At 38.1% G+C, this 19,718-nt stretch overlaps 1 protein-coding gene across 3 annotated transcripts in view; it reads right to left on the reverse strand.

Moving 5' to 3' along the window:
* Nucleotides 1–281: 281 nt before the first annotated feature.
* Nucleotides 282–19,718, reverse strand: part of rbm33a (RNA binding motif protein 33a) — a 49,798-nt gene continuing 30,361 nt past the window's right edge. For all 3 annotated transcript variants that reach the window (XM_084404636.1, XM_084404637.1, XM_084404635.1), the window contains exons 14-19: nt 17,542–17,823; nt 15,735–16,322; nt 10,139–10,303; nt 4,522–4,689; nt 3,400–3,488; nt 282–2,593 (exon numbers count right to left, since the gene is read on the reverse strand). In XM_084404636.1, the coding sequence (XP_084260762.1) occupies nt 2,545–2,593; nt 3,400–3,488; nt 4,522–4,689; nt 10,139–10,303; nt 15,735–16,322; nt 17,542–17,823 (1,341 nt within the window). In that variant the 3' untranslated portion in view covers nt 282–2,544. The remainder of the gene's footprint in view (nt 2,594–3,399; nt 3,489–4,521; nt 4,690–10,138; nt 10,304–15,734; nt 16,323–17,541; nt 17,824–19,718) is intronic.

Here is a 19,718-nt window from a genome sequence, read left to right on the forward strand (position 1 = left end):
AAAGCAAGTGGGTGTTGAAGGGTAGCAGCTTAACAAATGAACTTGAAAGCCAATGGCCCAAAGTCTTGGACAGTCAAGAGAAAAGTCTTCAGATAAATTGTTGCACCTTAATTAGAAAAAATCATTTCCCCTAAAATCAATTTCAACATTTGGCAACAGAAACATTCGGGGGAGGATGGACGAACATTAGGGAAATGAGCATGTTGTGTTTAGAATAATAAAACATATTTTAGGATGCAAGAGGGAATCTTCAAACACAACAAAACAACATCAGACAACAGTTAATGGTGATAAAGACAGCTGGCTTCACATACCCGTATTTACATGGTATATATGTGACCACCTTTTATTTTTCATCTTTAAAATATCTTCAAATAATAAGCTCTAAGTTCTGCAATAACAAAATTGTTGTAAAATGACCAAGGGATACTTTTTTTTATGTTGATATATAAAAACAAATTGAGAAAAGAAATTCACCTGTCACATACAAGTAGGTATTTTTAAACCATTTCAAACATGGAAAGATTTCAATGAGAAAACAACAGAGTCGACAGCTTCATACACATTTTTTTTTTTCCCATTATATACAAAAAAGTGACCACTGATAATAGTTGCTCCCAAATCCTTTGAAATTGTAGACCTGGATGTGCTAATAACTACAAACATTTATTTGATAATTTTTTTTTAATGAAGTGGCTACAACATAACAGGGATTTTGTTATACTGTTATATTATCTAAAACTGAGATATTTTAGATACTATAACAAGACTGTTTTTGCAACATAAGTAGCTTAAAATGTAAAGTGATTGGATTAAATTAATCAATCAAAATATGAACAATATAACCCACTAAACCAAAGAGCAGTTCTGGGGCAATAACGTGACAGTTCAGTTTAAGCTGTACAATTAAACTTTACAAGCACTATACTTACACCATACTGATGAACTATTATTATCATTATTAATACAAATAATAACGACGATGATATAACAACAACAATTTGGGATGTGAAACACTCATGATTGAGGCTATGAAAAACCAGGGATTGTAATATATTCACCTAAAAAAATAAAATATAAAAAAAAACATACAAAATAAAGTAGAAAATGAAGAGTACCCGACAGCTGATGTTGACCAATCCCTATCCCTAACTACTCAATTCCTGTCTGACCAACTGCAAAGTCCAAGCTATAACCATACAAACATTAGATTCAAAATATCTCCCTTCACAAACAAATGACCTGTGCTCTAGACCAGTGGTTCCCAATTCCAGTCTCTGCACATTTTGTATGTCTCCCTTATTTAACACACCTGAACCAGATCATCAGCTCATTAGGAGAGACTCCATAACCTGAACTGAGTGTGTCAGATAAGAGAGACCTACAAAATGTGCAGAGCAAGGGGTCCCGAGGACTGGAATTGGGAACCACTGCTCTAAACAACCCACACCACCATCAAAAGCTACAATAAAATCATCACACGGGCCTCGATTCAGTCATCCTCTTCCACACACAATGTGCTAAACTCCGAGGAAAGAAAACTAAGCACATTAAAAGGAGCATTACCAAAGGGGGGATTTTCTGACAGCCTTTAATACTTTCCTAGAAGCCGTTTCTAACAACAATTAAAAGAATCTAAATATGCGACTCCAGCACCACAACTTAAAATCAAAGTATAAAAGCCATATTTTGTCAAATAGTTTGTCACAAAGACCACTCCAGCTCTGCGGAACAAAACTCAACTGGCAATACAATAATAATGGTGAAAGGGACAATGAATAAACTTAAGATCATAAATAGTCATGAACAAATGCACAAAAAAAAAAAGAGAGAGAGACATTCGCAATCTCACAGTGGCTTCCAAAGATGTTCAACTAGAAAAAACCTCAACCCAAAAATGCCCCTGAAGTTCCTCAACAGCACCTCTACAAAGCAGTGCTTTTCACTCTGATGTCCACAACATGCCCTGGGCCACGAGCTCCATTCAGAAGAGTTCTGCTGCCCTCTACAGGTGACAAAAACAACTGCAGCATACAGAACATTCATTCAGTCAGGCCAAAGCCCCCATTTAACGCTTTGTTCAAGTCCAATGACAGGAACATCCAAAATAAATCAAGAATTCCTATTGAAAAGAATTGTTCTGGTGATCTGTCTTGAGAGCTACAGGATGGAAGCAACTATTATCAAGTGTCATAAAAATGACTTGGTTTCATCCCTCTGTCTCTTTTCACCTGCTGGTTCAGAACATTACTGATTTCCATATATAAATGAATGTACAGAAACAAGAGCGAGACTTCATGCCAAAGTCATTCACAACATGAGTTCTAATGCTGCGCCATATCCAGCAGGACACAGCTAGTGTTTGGCTCTTTGTTTTTTTACTCTTTCATGCACGTGGATTGAGTTTGTTGACAGTACTTTCCACACAGCATCCGAAGCTTTAGCATCCTGATTGTGCGTCCGATTGTTTGCCCGTCTTTCAGAAAGAGAAGTGCTCTTCTTGCTCACTTCTCTTGTCTTCTCTTCTGTTGAACTGAATGTTCCTCAGCCATCAATAACGGAAACATCGATGTGAGACAAATCTATCATGTGCCTATGTAATCAAGGGAACATGTGATTGAAATGAGACACACACATTTAAAAGCAAGCTAAACTTGGGCATCTCCATCAAAACATGACAGTCAGTAGAGTTACAGCAGAGCTCTTGTTCTTTGTTACACAGTTATGATGAGTAATGCTTGCTGAATGCACATTACATTCGCCCTTCAGCGACGCAAACCATTAGGCACAACAACTCTGATCTGCTTCAGCCAATAACAACACGTAAATATACCAACACGTTAGCGGAAGTTTTGGTCTAATGCTGTAGCACAATCTTTTTTCTCGCTTCCCAGCAATTCACACCATATGTGAAGAAACTTCTGAGATTCAATATTTGATAACTGTCCTACAACAGCAATAGAATTTAGACCAGGGGTGTCCAAACACAGTCCTCAGTCCACTGTCCAGCAGAGTTTAGCTCCAACTTGCCACAACACACATGCCTGGAAGTTTCTAGTATTCATTGTAAGACCTTGATTAGCTGGTTCAGGTGTGTTTAATTGGGGTTGGAGGCGCTAAACTCTGCAGGACACTGGCCCCCAGGAGCAGGACTGGACACCCGTGATTTAGACAATTTTGTCAAGTTTTTAGGGCTATTAACATGGACCAGGCATGAAAAGGTCCATAGGAATCTAATCAAAATCGTATTCGCAACTACATTTATAATGTATATTAAGTCTTGTTCTATAAAATCATGGGGGGGGGGGAAAGCCCCAAAATCAAATTATCTATTATGTTCATGCATTGAATTGCGTTAACAAAAGCACAACTAAGTTTAAGACGAATTCAAAAGCTTACCTGTGAAAGCTGTGCTGAAAGCTCACTGCATGTTCTGGGTTCACAAACTTGGCAATGGCTTTCCGCTGCTCAGGCAACATTGTAAACATCTATTAAAGAATCACACAAATGTTTTAGCAGTAGGTTTTGGTATATAAGCATTCATCTACATTTTCTATGAGAGATGTTTCTTTACACAATAACAGTGGGTGATGCACCTCAAGAGCAGGGGGAAAGTCATACAGGAGTGCATCACTGACTGCACACAGCTAGATGGCACTATTGTAATATTTTTAAGAGACCACTCTACTCAGAAAACAGATTCTTCTTTGGGCCAGTCAGGAAGTCGAGGTAATTTGCAAACGTGATTTGTTTTATGTGCAAGTGTATGTGGGGGATAATTGAATTTTTACAAAGGATTTTAATGCACAATGTGGAGGCAAAGAACCATCTCCACTTTTAGCAGGGCACTGCCAGAATCTACATCATAGTGCAAAATTTGACTAGACTGACAAGTTTCAATGCTCCTGAATTTCTCTCTATGTGTGAGTGACTGTCGAAGACAGCACACTGTGATTAAACTAACTGTGCATTAAACAGATTAAATGCACACCTTCCAGCCAATCAGAATTGACTATTCAGACAGACCATGTTGTAAATTACTAGAATTACTAAATGACTCCTCATGGATTGATTTAAACATTCAAACAACAGTAAACCCAGGATCTCATCAACATAATGCTGTTTAGCCACCTATGTGCTACTTTTAATACCATTTATTACTTTATTGTTCTTAAGATATTATGGTCTTCAAAACAGTTAACTGAGATGAAGTTGAAACTTAAATACATAATAAATATGCTTGGGGTAAAAAAAAAAAAAACCTGCCAAAAGAAGCCCCTCTGAAAAATATGGTGCAAAGAAGCATCACTTTAGACCAAGATTCTGTATTCTAAAAGTATACAGTGTCTTATGCTCTTTGGCCAGCAGGTGGTGCTGTCACCAATTTGGTGTTTGCTCAGGGCATTGTAATAACGATATAGCAAGTAACACACAGTGTACACACCTTTACTTGACCCATAATAAAACAAAAGATAGATATACATTTTGGAAATGTGCAAAACAAAGTCAGTGTGGCCTAACCTCAACAGGGCCAATGGAGTTGAGAAGGTTCATGAGCTGTTTGTTGGTTGTGGTGGTGGATAAACCCTCAATGCAGACAGTGCTGGGCTGACAATCCTCAGCTCTTGGGCTCTGCTGCATCATCATACGCCCCCCACCACGGCCACGGCCTCGGCCCCGAACCACTAACTGTGGACATAAGTAAGGGGAATATTAAATTAATAGTACATTTTACCAGCTAACAACCACTATGATATTAATAAAAAAGTAAGACGAGACCATCACAGAAGAAACCAGTGCTTTAATGCGATGCTGAAACTGGAATCTTTGTTGTTTAATTCATAGTTATATCCGTTAGCTATTTTTACTCTCTCTGCCTGTACTTGTAATTGCTCTTAAAAAAAAAAAAACTGACACATTATAATTCATACACAATGTTTATATTTTCAGAGGCATTGTTAGACTTCCATGGTTCAAACATATAATGAAGAAACGGTTTCAAAAAGCAAGTTAAACTATATAAAAAATTCTGTAGCTACAGAAAATATTAGATAATATAGTTAAACTTGAAATAGGAGAGACAATGCACCAATCTCTTCAGCACTTTATTGATTAAGCGTGAAGTGGCTAGAGGGAAAAAGACTTCTGAAAAAGGCCATCATTAAGTCACGCCTGGAGTTTGCTAGAGGCCATGTGACAAAACCTGGTGAATGAAAATGTTGTGGCCTGTTGAGACTGAAGCTGAGCTCTTTGGCCTTGAAAGCAAAGCTCTATGCTGGGCGCAGACTAAAGAAAGATAAGGCCAAAGTCACAGTTAAGCACAAACTTTATGTCAGTATAATATACGCCTTTAATTTTGTAAGCTAATAAAGACTCTTGTGTGTTTTATGGCACTATTTTTTGTAAAAGTGCTCTGGATGCTAAACAAAAACACTACACAAATCATTTAAAAGCTAATTTGACTGAAACTCTGGGGATTTACACGACTGGTAAAAAGTTTGGGGTCAGAAAGATTTTGGTAATGTTTTTGAAAGAAGTTGCATTTTAGGGATGCACCAATATGAAAATTTTGGGCGATACTGTTAACCAATAATTCTTAATATTTGAAAGCCAATAACCGATATATTGGCCGATAAATCTAAATCCAAATTTGTATATAACTTTTCATAGCTTGATTTCTAAAACAAAAGTCTCACTATTATGTCCCAAGCACTTCAACATAAATCAAGCATATACAGTACAGAAGACTTGTTTGAACCAGTGTAAGTTTTAAAATTAATTTTACATAGCTATGGCCAACTTTCTTAATAAAAAATAAAAAAATCTATTTCCAATACCGATAAATAAAACAATGCCTAAATAATAAAACCAACTTGCATATAAAGAATAAAAATGCATGTGCCATGGATAAATAAAATGTAACCGCCTGTGCACGGACAATAATGAAATGAAATTATTTTAATTAAACCATATTGTTGATGAAAATGATACAAGAAAAATAAGTGCTAGTTATTATTAATAATGCATCACTGATTTTGAAAAGAAACTAATCTAAAATGAATATTACTGTTTCAAATAACAGCATTGCTGTTTGAGCTGCACTGGGAAACTGAAGCGCTTTGTTAGCGGGTTAATTAACTACAAAATCTATATGAGATTAATCATATTTATACAAAATAAACAATATTATAACTTATATCTGCACAAAAGCACAAGTAAATATGAACAAATATGTATATATATATATATATATATATTTTGTGTTGCTGAATGTATATTTAAACATAAAAATGTAAATCGGTTCGAATTTGGTTCAGATAAAATATTCCAGTACAATACAAAGGCATTTCATCCATGTTTTCAAATAAAAGTGCATCAAAAGGCCCAGGTTGGCTCTGGACTCAACTAAGCGCAGCTGCCATGCAGAAAAATCCCACTCTCTCACCACTTACTCAGTATAAAATACACTTTTGCTCCCAGCGAGACACCAGGTACAATATGAGTGAGTGATTTACAAGGCCACGGTTATATCAGTAAACAGCAGCAAGTGTTTAGAATATCTGACTCAACATGAGAGCTCGGGCAGATGCAGCAAGACAGTCTGACTGAGACGGCGCGAGAGGCTGTGCAGGAAGGCACTCTGCTGTGACTGACTGACACACGTTAGCACTGTATTTGTCCCCTGAGAACGGACTACTGTACAGAGACGGCAGCGTGCGGAAAAGGCCAAGGGATCTTCATCTCTCCTGCTTCAGCCTGTCAATATCATCACACCTGGCACTCTGTTCCATATCATTACTGCTCCTGCTCTCTTCCAAAACAGCTACCAGTCCCCTGGGAGAAGCAGTGACACAGCTGAGCCATAGCAGGAAACCAAATCTGCCGTCTTTACTAGTGCTGAAGCGTGAGGGAGAGAACCACTTAGAGCAGCTCTTCATGACAGGGAAAACTCTCACAAAGAGAGCAGATGTGGTTGTATATTCTGGACAGCACTACACAAGCCCATGAAGAAAAGCAAATATAAATAGAATTACGACGTGTGCATTCAAGCGATTTTGGTCAGAATAAAATGGACGCACTGGATAATTTCATCCTTTTCTCTTTTTCACTTCCTGACAAAGACAGAAAGCTTTTTTAGTTCTAATAGAAAGCTCACCAAGGCTGCATTATTTGATGAAAAATAATATTACAACTTCAAATAGCCGTTTTCTATTTTTGTCCTATTATGCCCTTTTACGAAGTCTTGATTTTGTTTTTGGGTTGTACTAAAATATGTCTTCAAGCTTGATTATTCAAAAAATGCATTATTTTTTCACATATTTTACATTATTACAGCACCTCTCTCCCCAGCCTGGCTCGAAAATGCCGATTTCGATGAAGCCCCTCGTTTCGAAATTCGAAATGCGCTGTGATGTGATTGGTTAGCTGGCCCAGTGTGTTGCGATTGGCAGTGCTTAGCGCATGCTCGGGAAGTGTAGTGTATTTTATCATTCTTGTGTTGCCACAAAGGATGATGGGATACAGGGAATTTGATCTGACTACTCAAACTAGTCACAGTGCCCTCCACTAATATTGGCACCCTTGGGAAATATGAGCAAAGGTGGATGTGAAAATAAATCTGCATTGTTTATCCTTTTGATCTTTCATTCCAAAAATTCACAAAATTATAACCTTTCATTGAAGTAAAACAATTGGAAGTGGGGGGGGGGGGGGTTTCATTATGAAATAAATGCTTTTCTGTAGTTCACGTTAGCCACAATTACTGGCACCTAATTATTGTAACGTCCTTTTCCCAAGATAACAGCTCTGAGTCTCCTCCTATAATGCTTGATGAGTTTGGAGAACACCTGACAAGAGATCAGAAACCATTCCTTCATTCAGAATCTCTCCAGATCCTTCAGATTCCCAGATCCATGTTGGTGCTTCTTCTCTTCAGTTCACTCCACTCATTTTCTATAGGGTTCAGGTCAGGGACTGGGACGGTCATGGCAGAAGTTTGGTTTTGTGCTCAGTAACACATTTTTGTGTTGATTTTTAAGTTTGTTTTAGATCATTGTCCTGATGGAAGATCCAACCACGGCTCATTATAAGATTTCTAGCAGAGGCCGTCAGGTTTTGATTTTGATCTGTTGGTATTTGCTAGAATCCATGATGCCATGTATCTGAACAAGATGTCCAGGACCTCCAGCAAAAAAATAAGCCCACAACATTAAAGATCCAGCAGTATATTTAACCGTGGGCATGGGGTACTTTTTATCCCTGTTTGCCAAAAAAAAAAAAAAAAAACCATCTGGTGAGTATGCTGCCAAATAGCAAATTTTTTTACTTTCATTTGACCGGTGAATCCGGTCCCTTTTGAAGTTCCAGTTGTGTCTGACAACTGAATATGCTGGAGTTTGTTTTTGGATGATCGAGGAGTATTTTTCTTTAAACACTCCCAAACAACATGTTGTGATGCAGGTGCTGTCTGATTATTATTATTTTTTTGTCTTTCTGACCCCAAAACTCAACTAATCTCTGCAATTCTCCATCTGTGATCCTTGGAGAGTCTTTGGCCACTCAATCTTTCCTCCTCACCGTGCACGTCCTTTTAGATTTTTTAATTATTGCCCTGATGGTGGAAAAGGGATTTTCAATGCTTTAGCTATTTTCTTACAGCCACTTTCTATTTAGTGAAGCTCAGTCATCTCTTGCTGCACATCAAATTCTTTGGTTTTACTTATTAGGGCTTTTCACACTTGAAATAGTTCATCCTGGGTCATTCTAAAGCCAGGGTAAACGGAAACCTGGGTTATCTTGCTTCACATTTCACACTCCTCATACTATACCCGGGGTTAGCAGTTAATCCTAGGTATTCATAAACCCTAAACCGGGTTAAAGTCCATATTTGCATATTTTCTGTGTCAGTGTTACTGACGGGACAAACGCAGCACAGGACCTGTTTACATAAAGGCTCTAGCATTCCGCTTATTTTCAAGTTACCTCACGTAAACCTCACTCCAGACCAAGAAGATAACAGACAGTTTCAGCTATGCGTGAGTCCTCATATTACACATTGCTGACTGTAATATCAAGTTTTTTTTCTGAGAAAAAACTTTTCAAGCTATACAAGGTAAGAATGAAACTGTCTCCTCTTCACTCCAATTGTTGCATTTTCCATCACCGTTTGACATTTTTCCTATCATACGCAGAAGCAACCGTTTATATACGTCGCGCTGTTTCCGTGACTGCCCAAAGCGCGTGAATATAAGGAGCGCGATTGGTTGTCGGTTGCTAAGCATCTAGTTGTAGCATTCTAACACCACATCGTTTCACACTGTAACGGTTTGGCACTGCAAGAGTTAAGAGCTGGAGCAGGGTTTCATAACCCCAGGTAAAAAGCGGTGCTAACCCCGCATCTAAATTACAAGTGTGAAATGCTACTTTAACCCGGGGTTAAGCGGAGTGTGAAAAGCCCTATTGTGACGAATGATAAAGGGAATTTGGCCTTTGTATATTTATACTCCTGTGGAACAGGAAGTCATGGCTGGACAATTTCATGCTCCTAGTCACTCTGGTGTGCTAAAAAAAGTAAATATGAATGGGAATATACTTCAGAGATATTTTACTCATAAGAATTTCTAGGGGTGCCAATAATTTTGGCCAACATGCATTGGAGTAAAACATTTATTTCATAATGCGAGTTTTCATCCACTTTCAATTGTTTTAATTCCATAAAAGGTTTGAATTTTGTGAATGTTTTTAATGAAAGATCAAAAGGATAAACAATGCAGATTTATTTTCACAGCCACCTTTGCTCATATTTACCAAGGGTGCCAATATTGGATGAGGGCAATGTACATGCGTAACTTTCTGGCAAGTCTGATCGTTTTTATCAACACTATACAAAGTGCATTCAAACAATCCAAAATTACAGCTTATTATGACCAACAGCAATTAGCTACCGCCATAATGCTTTAATTCAGAAGTCCCCAACTCACAGATCCGTGGCTTAAAGAAGTCGTAAATACATTCATTCCGAGTCCAACATGACTTGAAAGCACCATTAGTATCAGGGCTTAGTGTAAGCTGTGCAAAATGGCATTGTGCACCTGTCCAATTAAGGGCTTATGAGAGTAATCCAGATTCAATGTCATACCCGGTTCGTTTGGTTTGCCACGCCACGGCCTGCCTGTTGTTGATTTTGTACACCACCAGTTGCCATGGTAACTTTCCTGATGGGACCAAGTCTCTGTTGTTGGGCAGGCCGAACAATTGGTTGTTGCTGTTGCTGTGGCGGACCAGTGTTGGGATCGGCATCTGCCTACAGAATACAGAGCAGATACATTTTATAACCCATACAAAGAAAATCCCCAAAGGCACACAAAATTAACATGACAGTCCATCATGCTGAAGTCTGACTATCACAAATGTTCAAACTGCTTATATCAAAACCAATCATTTAATACAATGCCAAGCCTTAGAGTTTACAAAGTGTACACAATGTGGCAGAAGAATAACTGAATAAGCAAACAACATTATAAGCGACAAAACTGTTCCATGGTGTGATGCTTTCTGGTTTTGGGATGATACTGTGATCAGTTTCAGAGGATAAGGTGAAGCTGAATTTATAAAACATCTTCCACAACAGTGATGACTGCATCTCTGAGCATTAATGCCATGGATGAGGATGGGTATCGTTAAGGTTTTAACACAGGGTTTCTCAAACTCGGTCCTGGAGGGCCACTGTCCTGCACAGTTTAGCTCCAACCCTGATCAAACACACCTAGCTGTGAGTTTCTAGTGATCCTGAAGACATTGATTAGCTTGCTCAGGTGTGTTTGATCAGGGTTGGAGCTAGGGTTGGGCGGTATTACGGTAATATCGGATACCACGGGATCTTAAAATAGCACCGGTATCAGTTTCAATACCGTCATTACCGGCACTTATATAGCCTATAATATATATAATTTATTTATTGCCTAAAAAATGCTTATGTGTGGTTGCAGTTTGGCAATATTTCTGGTTCCAACCAAATGAGAAGGGAGAGGCGGTAAATACAAGAGATGTAAACACCTATAACCTAATGTCGCATCTCCGAAACAACCGCCCACTCACTGCTGCCAGGATGCATTTTGTTCTCGAGTTCATTAAATAAGCGCATTAAGTTTCGTATTTGTTAAAATATTATAATGTTATTTTTTCCATCTTTGTTGATTATGAAAAGTTAACGGCACAAATAAGATGGGATGCATAGGGAGTCAGACGATCCACTTCAATAAATTTCGTTTTGTAAAAGGCCTCTTTAAAACGAATTTTGTTTTGTATATATTGTTTCTTAATTGTAATAAATTTTTCATTAACCAATTGCCTGGATAATCATGACATGATGGGCATGCCGCGGTCACTTGCATTGAAATCTCATAAATTAACCGAAACTCAGTGTAGGCTATGCCTCACAGACATGACAACTATATATAAATAAAGCTTGAAATTTATTTAAACGAAACAATTAAAAACGAAAGAAATAGGCTACTCACTGATTAGGCTAAGTAATCCATGATGTGCATTTCTCTCTAGGCGCGTTCATACGGAGATGCGATCATCAATTTCATTAAACGAAACCGTTCAAAACGAAAATAAATAGACTAGCCTAACGTAGCCTACTCTCTGTAATCCATGATGTGCATTTCTCTCTATAACGTTCACTACGGAGATGCCGATCGTCAATTTCTTTAAACAAAACAATTCAAAACGAAAAGAAAAAGGCCACTCTCTGATTGTTTAATGATGTGCATTTCTCTCTATAGGCGCGTTCACTACAGAGATGGCGATCGTCAACTTCCATCTTTGCATAAAAGTTTTATTAATAAAAATCAATGGACACGCGTCACCGGATTACAAAGGCACTTCTTGCTTGTTGCACGCACACAGATATTATGTTGAATAATGCGGGCGCAGGCTCATAATACCAGTTAATGCCGACACAACGTGCACGGGTTGGGCTTGATTTTTTATTTTTATTTTTGCCCGATCTGGCATTCAGTTTCTGAACGGTGTAGGCACAAGCCAACAGTTTGGTGACGCCGTCTGAGCCCATTATGTCATAATTTTTAATTAGTCACGGTAATACCGTATACCCCGGTAAAATAGGGAGGAGGTTTGACGGTATCAAAATTCGAATACCGCCCAAGCCTAGTTGGAGCTAAACTGTGCAGGACAGTGGCCCTCCAGGACCGAGTTTGAGAAACCCTGTTTTAACGGTATTACTACTCGAATAAAAACCTGAATTAATCTAAAAAATCGTGATTAATCGCACCTAAAATGTACGTTTTTTTTATTTTTATATTGCAATAATTTCACATTTAATCTCCAAATTAATGTAGAAACAACAAAGACAGTAGCCTATATTTTAAATATTATTTTGTTTGGCATCTTTCTTTGAAAGAAGGCCAGTATCACCGATATCAATACTGCTTGTATTGTATTGTCTCGCTCTATGAGGTTTGTAGTTTTCACTGCATAAATTATAGGACTAAATTAAATAGGCTATAGATTAATTCTTAATCCTTATTGAAGCTACAAATGTTATTCAGTCAAGAGCAGAGATTGATTTTCTCTTTTCTTTTCTTTTCTTTGATTATCCTTAATGACAGACAGCAGCAGGTTTATTAGGCTGCTGTCACTTTAAGCCCTGATGCGGGACGCGGATCTGATAATCCCATTTTCTCACAATTCTTTACGTTTATTTAAGACTTCATTTAAATAATTTAAGACTATGCTCGACAAAACTGGCATTTTGGCATAATTTTTTGGCATAATTCAGACAAGCACCAGTACTGCGCTTTGCGTTCCAAAGTTCAAGTTTGGTGAACTTTTAGGCGTGACGTGCACCCTTGCAGCGTCTATTTTGTAAACATGAATTCAACATATAACAAATAGTAATACACTCAAAATGTAAAAAAAATATACAATCTACTCGACTTTACTGCAAAAATATCGTTCTTTTAATTCTGCCAAGAGGTCACGCTGTGACATATCGATCTTTTACTGGTCAAACGTCTTCACTTGATGCAAATTCGCAGCTCAGAGTTCACCAAACTTGAACTTTGGAATGCAGAGAAATGCGGAACTTTTCACATGAGCTTGCGTTTGCGGTCTGACGCATTCGCATGCGTATGAACGGAAGTCAACGGAGCAAAAAGTGTAGCGTGACTGCCCCTTTAAAGTGAAAACATTAATCGCATGAGTTAACTCGTTAATTTTGACAGCACTAATATCTTTTCATAAGAATACGTTTACCTTTCAGATGAACCTTATTTACTGGGATTGTGCTTTGTCTGTCGTCGTATATTTAATTGTTCGACTAAAGACCAATTCACACTGCATAGACAGACACTGACCAGAGACAATCACCAGATTACAGCACGTCACTTGTCAGACATGCCACGACCCGACAAACGCTGATTCAACATGTTCAACTGACAAAAACAAACACCAACCAATGCCAACAGATGCCAACAGATGCTGACAGGGGCAACACACTGATCCGATACAACCCGATGAAGTGTCTGTTGCAGTTGGTCCCCATCTGTCTGTGCAGTGTGAAATGCTCAAAATACAGTTTTAAATAGAATAGTTGATTTAGGATTTTACATGCATGACACTAAAATATATGTGAATTGTGAATATTAAAAAGAATATCAAAAGCCATTTATACAATCTGCAAAAGTTTACCGGGGGTGGGGGGATTGATTGGGTTTGGGCTTCTTGCCCCCGGTAGGGGGCATCTTACCCCAGTGGCCTCTTTGAATAATTTTAAATTTTCCACTATGACAACTAAATTAACAAATGTTTTTTATTTATTTATTCTAACCAAAAAAAAAAAAAAAAAAATACTATGGAATTCAATGGGGTCCATTAACTGGTTACAAACATTCTTCAAAATATCTTCCTGTGTGTTCAGCAAAAGAAAAAAATTCATACATGTTTGAAACAACCTGAGGGTGAGTAAATGATGACAGAATTTTTAAGTGAACTATTCCTTTAAAGATAGGGTAGGCAATGTTTTTCATAAACCCTTTTTATTATACTGGTTGAAACTCTCTTCACATCCTGTACATGCGCTGTACCCAATAGCAATGCCAGTGATGTCCCTAAATGTAATACTGTCCACTACAAAGAGAAATAAACATCAGCATGTATTCCTTATCCGAAAGCAAGACCGCTTATATTCAGGCTGGTAAAACATTAGTATGCTCCCTATAGACACATTGCTTCAGTCTACAACAAAGACATAATTGCCACCCATGCTATGCTCATCCTTTTCTTCCCATCTGTCTTTTTCTAAAATATGTGCATTATCTCTATTCTGTCTGTCTCCATCTGAGGGAGTTAATGGATTAATCTAACTCAATACAAAATCCACATATTCAGATTACATCTATCAGATGCTCCGCTGCTATGCACCGGGGCGGGGTGACGGCACCTCCCCCTCCCCCACCCACCCCGTCACCTCCATCCCCCATGCTGCTTTTGTAAGGCGCAGGCTTTGTATTCTTCCCGATGAAAATTTAATTTGCTCTTATCTGTACGGCTAAGCTGGGAAAAATACAAATCCGCCCAAAACGCCATCTCTCTTTCTCCCGGACTCTCGCAGGTATTATTACACAGATATCAACACAGACGAGGAAGATTAATTGCAGATGTCCCCGGACTGACACCTATTCTAACACACTTCAATGATGAGGTGATGGATGGATAAAGCAAGAGGCCAGACGAGATAGATGAAGAGAGTAACACCGAGCGAGCACAAGTTAGAAGGGAGAACAAGAAAGAGAGATAACATTGTCAGGCAGCCGAGGTTGACAGCAGGAGAAGAGAAGCACCTAGAGGATCAGCTTCTCTCAGTCTGACACCCCTCCCCCTTTTTCCTCTTTGTCAGTCAGAGTCACGGCATTTCAGATAGCGATGTGTAGCTTTCTATTAACTAAGTTGACACACAGTTATCTTCATCCACAGAGATCCAGCACTCAAAGGAGATATTTAGCTTTGCTTCAGGCAGGAGACTGGAAAAGGATGTTTTCTCTTCATTCAACACAGCAAATAATCTCTTAGAGCCCATAAATCATTCTTGGGTCCTCCTTTTCTTGGTTGAGATGCATTAAATGTCCTGTCAGATTTGTACATAACCACCTCAAACTCTAGTCTTAATGTAAAAGGGTAGCTGAAACCTCGACATAAACTTCTATTAGGTCTTTCTCGACTTGGTCCATAAAATAGCACCTTGACTTAAAGAAGACACAAACCTTTTGAATGTCTGGATCGGTTGTCACTCAAAGTAAAGGCGCAAATGCCAAGCGACTCACTTTAATGACGCTAGGATGGTGCCATTTATGGGCTTAAAAGGTAAAAGTGTTCTATCAATTAAGTGTGGTGTCACAAAACACAGCACGGAGACCACCTTCGGTATTGATTCTGTCAAAAAGAGAAATTCACTTTGTACTTTAAACAGTTTTTGGCTCTAAAAACTTTAGTGGTCAAAAAAGTCGACACCTTGACTTTTGGAATAATTGGAAATCCTCCTTGCCTTTGAGACGAGTTCTTTGATTTATTCTATCAACAGCTCTGGTTTACTATTTCAAGAAAATCAGCAAAGGGCAAAGATAAAAAAAAAAAAGAAAAGAAAGAAAATCTGTGGCATATAAACTTTAAAGATCACATCTAGAGTTTAAACGGGTCACAAATTTACTCACCTCTCCCAGAAGCTTAACTAGTCGCACTTTCTGTGGAACCTGTGGTGATTCTATGCTGTTCATTCTTTGCATCACTGTTCTCTTTCCGCCGAGCTGAGGCTGACCCAGGCCATGCCCTTCTAATGGGCTGGTCTGAACAGCACCCGGTCTTTGAGTGTTTTGTGGGGTCATGGTCCTCTTCTGCTGTGCTTGCCATTGGCCCTGCTGGTTGGCATCAGGACCAGGGTTCTGTTGCTTCTGTGGTGCAGACCAGCCTGAAGCCTGTGCCTGAGGTTTAGTGTTCTGCAGACGAGCCTTCACAATCGGACGAGGGGAATTAAGACCTGACGAAGGGTTCTGGGGGGATCCGTTGGAGATCAGTGAAGGGACCGGCTGCGGGGGTTGGGCTGCAGGGGTCTGTGTGGGGTTCTGCGTTTGTGGGGTCTGGTTTGGGTTCTGGCCGCTGATTCGTTCCATCAGTTGTCTTTTGCGCTCACCAGCCTGCATCTGCCTGCGCTGCTCTTTGCGCTTGAGGATCTCTTCTCGCAGACGCTTCTGTTCCTCAATCTTCAGTCTGTACTGACGCGTCTCCTCATCTTCATCTGGGTCCTAAACAAAGACAAATATAAATTCAGGATAAGCAAAACAAGTTTTTCTTTTGGTTTGATTAAATTCAATTGTAAATTCAAGCTACAGCTTCATTTCTCTGTCAAAGTATACACAATACATAATCGAAAATATGAAGGCTTAAATAAAGGTTCCATGTCACCTTTTTCGGTGAACATGCACAACACCAAGGCAAATTGCAGTCCAATTAACATCTATACATGCTGGACAAAGTTTAGCTACAATTGACCCTTCACAGGGAGTTTGATTGACAGGCCATCTGACCAATCATAATCCACCATGCGCCGAATCCGCCATTTTTGTCCGACAAAGCAGTCAGGAGAGTTAGTAGATTAACGTTGGAGGATTTGAACTTGAAAAACGGTGTACTGAAATCTTTCCGCAGTTAAAACAACATTCCTTCTTACGTTCATTCGTGTTTATTTGATGCTATAAATTAACTAGAAGGAAGAGATGATCGGTTCACGAGCAGCTTTAACTGAGGCTCTACAGCGATCTGTCAGACACATTAAAGAGCCACAAAACGGTATTTATTGTTTAAATTTCTTTGAAAAAATGACCAAATTTGAAAGGTGTGACTGTTTCAAAACAAAAGTAACCTGGTCTGGTCTGTCCTGTCAGCGCGTTGTCAGTGTCCTCTCTGCTCCGAGATGTATTTTTCACTGCGTGAGAACATGGTGTGGCGTGAGAGCGGTGTGGCTTGTCGGACATAGCAACAGTAACTAAAGGGGGCGGGTCTTTGCAAATGGTCAATTGCATTATCTAGATCCATTAGCCTGCCTTTAAAAAAATGGACTGGTATGATTTTAGTTTGGCTAAATTCCACGGCAAAATTCAGGTTATAATAATAAAAAAAAAACAACTACAAACTACTAAACTACTAAAGATGTTTAGGATTCATTTTATTAAAACAAAGAAATACTACAATTTAATCTGTACTGATTTTGGATTATAGTAACAAAGCTTTTAAAGAAAGTATCAGTATAAGAACAAGTCACGATAAGGAGAGCTGATTAGCTACAACAGTAATAGGACTATGCTACACATAAACTAACTAATGAGGTTACTGCAGTACAAAAATGCTGTTCAAATTGAAAATCTCCAGCATTTAAAATAGCTCCCATTGCAAAAGTCTATGGGCGGAAAACATACTGAATGTTAACCCCTCCCAAATGTATATAGTCCTGCTATGCAGTATTACCTCTGGAGTGGTGCTTGACTGTGCAGCTGGACACTCTGTCTTCATCCCAGGCACACTGGGCTGCTGCGGTGCTCTGGCAGAGCCCTGTCCTAGTGCCACAGGTCCTCCCCTCCCTGCTGGTCCAGAACGAGCAGCCTGCCCTTGCCTAACATTTTGTGTAACTGGCTTTGCTTGCCCACTAGGCACTGACGGGCGGTTATTATTGTTGCTAGATGCGATGGGCAGCTCACGAAGGTTGCTGTTGCGTTGAGGAGGAATCTGCTGCAGTGGAGGAGGCGGCGTCTGAAGAAGATGAGGAGGACAGATAAATGTGTTGACATTCATAAGAAGTATTGCCAAGACTGAAAATCACTAAAATCAGTTTTCCATCAAAACCTGACTTGACCAAATAAAATATATATTAATAATACAGGTTGCACAGACTAGTCGACTTTAATGCTCTATCATGATGCTTTAAGCTTGACGTTGACTAGTCACTGACCATGGCCAATAGAGGGTGCAACAGGGTAAGAAACCCTTGAAGTCCACTTTTACGCTCTGTTTCCAACAGTTAAAATGAGAAATAAATGCATACTTCGAGAGCGCTCCACAAAATAAGTTTGATTATACCATCTGTTTGCTCAAAACTGATCGAGTGAACGCACGGTTTAAACAGATTGTTTTACATGTAAGTTAATGCGCTGATGCATTTTAAATCACACACACACACAGACAGTATCTCGCACATCATGTGCAGATCCGCGCGCACACAAAAACATTCAGTAGTGCAGAAATGTTTTGTCAACACTTCTGTGATTTATCAATAAAATAGCTTAGAAACCAAAAAGTTCTAGAACATTTTTTTAAACTAAAACACAGCTTCTCTATTAGTAGAGAGACGCTGCCAGGTAGAATTAATGCACACGCAACCTCTCTCTCACTAATGCATTCATATACAGTACCAGTCAAAAGTTTGGAAACATTACTATTTTTAATGTTTTTGAAAGAGGTCTCTTATGCTCATCAAGCCTGCAGTTTAAAAAAAAAAAAAAAAAAAAAAAAAAAAAAAAAAACAGTAATATTATGAAATATTATTACAATTTAAAATAATGGTTCTCTTTTTTAATATACTTTAAAATGTAATTTATTTTTGTGAATCAAAGCTGAATTTTCATCAGCAAGTACTCCAGTCTTTGGTGTCTTATGATCCTTCAGAAATCATTCTAATATGATGATTTATGATCAATGTTGGAAACAGTTGTGCTGCTTAATATTTTTTTTTTATAACCTGAGATACTTTTTTCAGGATTATTTGATGAATAAAAAGTTAAAAAGAACTGTATTTATTTAGAATAGAAATCTTTTGTAACAATATACACTACCGTTCAAAAGTTTGGGAACAATAACTTTTTTTTTTTTTAAGAAATTAGTACTTTAATTCAACAAGGATGTGTTAAATTGATAAAAGGTGATGGTAAAGATTTATATTGTTAGAAATGTTTTTATTTTGAATAAATGCTGTTTTTATGAATAAATGCTGGTAACGTTTTACTCAATGAATCCTGAAAAAAGTATTCCAAAAAAATATGAAAATTCAGCTTTGCATCACAAAAATAAATTACATTTTAAAATATATTAAAAAAGAGAACCATTATTTTAAATTGTAATAATATTTCATAATATTACTGTTTTTTTTTTTTTTTTTAACTGCAGGCTTGATGAGCATAAGAGACTTCTTTCAAAAACATTAAAAATAGTAATGTTTCCAAACTTTTGACTGGTACTGTAAATGTAATCATTACTCTGCTACTATATCCAGGGTTTCTGCAGGTTTCAGTAAGTCAAATTTAAGACCTTTTTAAGACATTTTAAGACCATAAAGATTGAAATTTAAGACCTACACGATGCATTATGCAAGTTAGATAGATAGTTTTTGCATATTATACTGTAAAAACACAATTATTGTTGATTTTAGTTGATCATAGTTGATCATAACTAGAGAGAAAATGATGAGATGATTAAAGTTACCAAAATTATCACGGTTATCACAGAATCATGTTCAAAAAGTACTAATACTACAGAATGAAGTCAATTCAACAAGTTTTATGTCGAAAAACAGCAGATAACAAATTGATTAGCATCAATATGCACTTTTTGTTTACGTAAACATTAAAATACCATTAAAAATGATGGCCAGA

Source organism: Rutilus rutilus (genome assembly GCF_951802725.1).
Source record: "Rutilus rutilus genome assembly, chromosome: 3".
Classification (NCBI taxonomy): Eukaryota; Metazoa; Chordata; class Actinopteri; order Cypriniformes; family Leuciscidae; genus Rutilus; species Rutilus rutilus.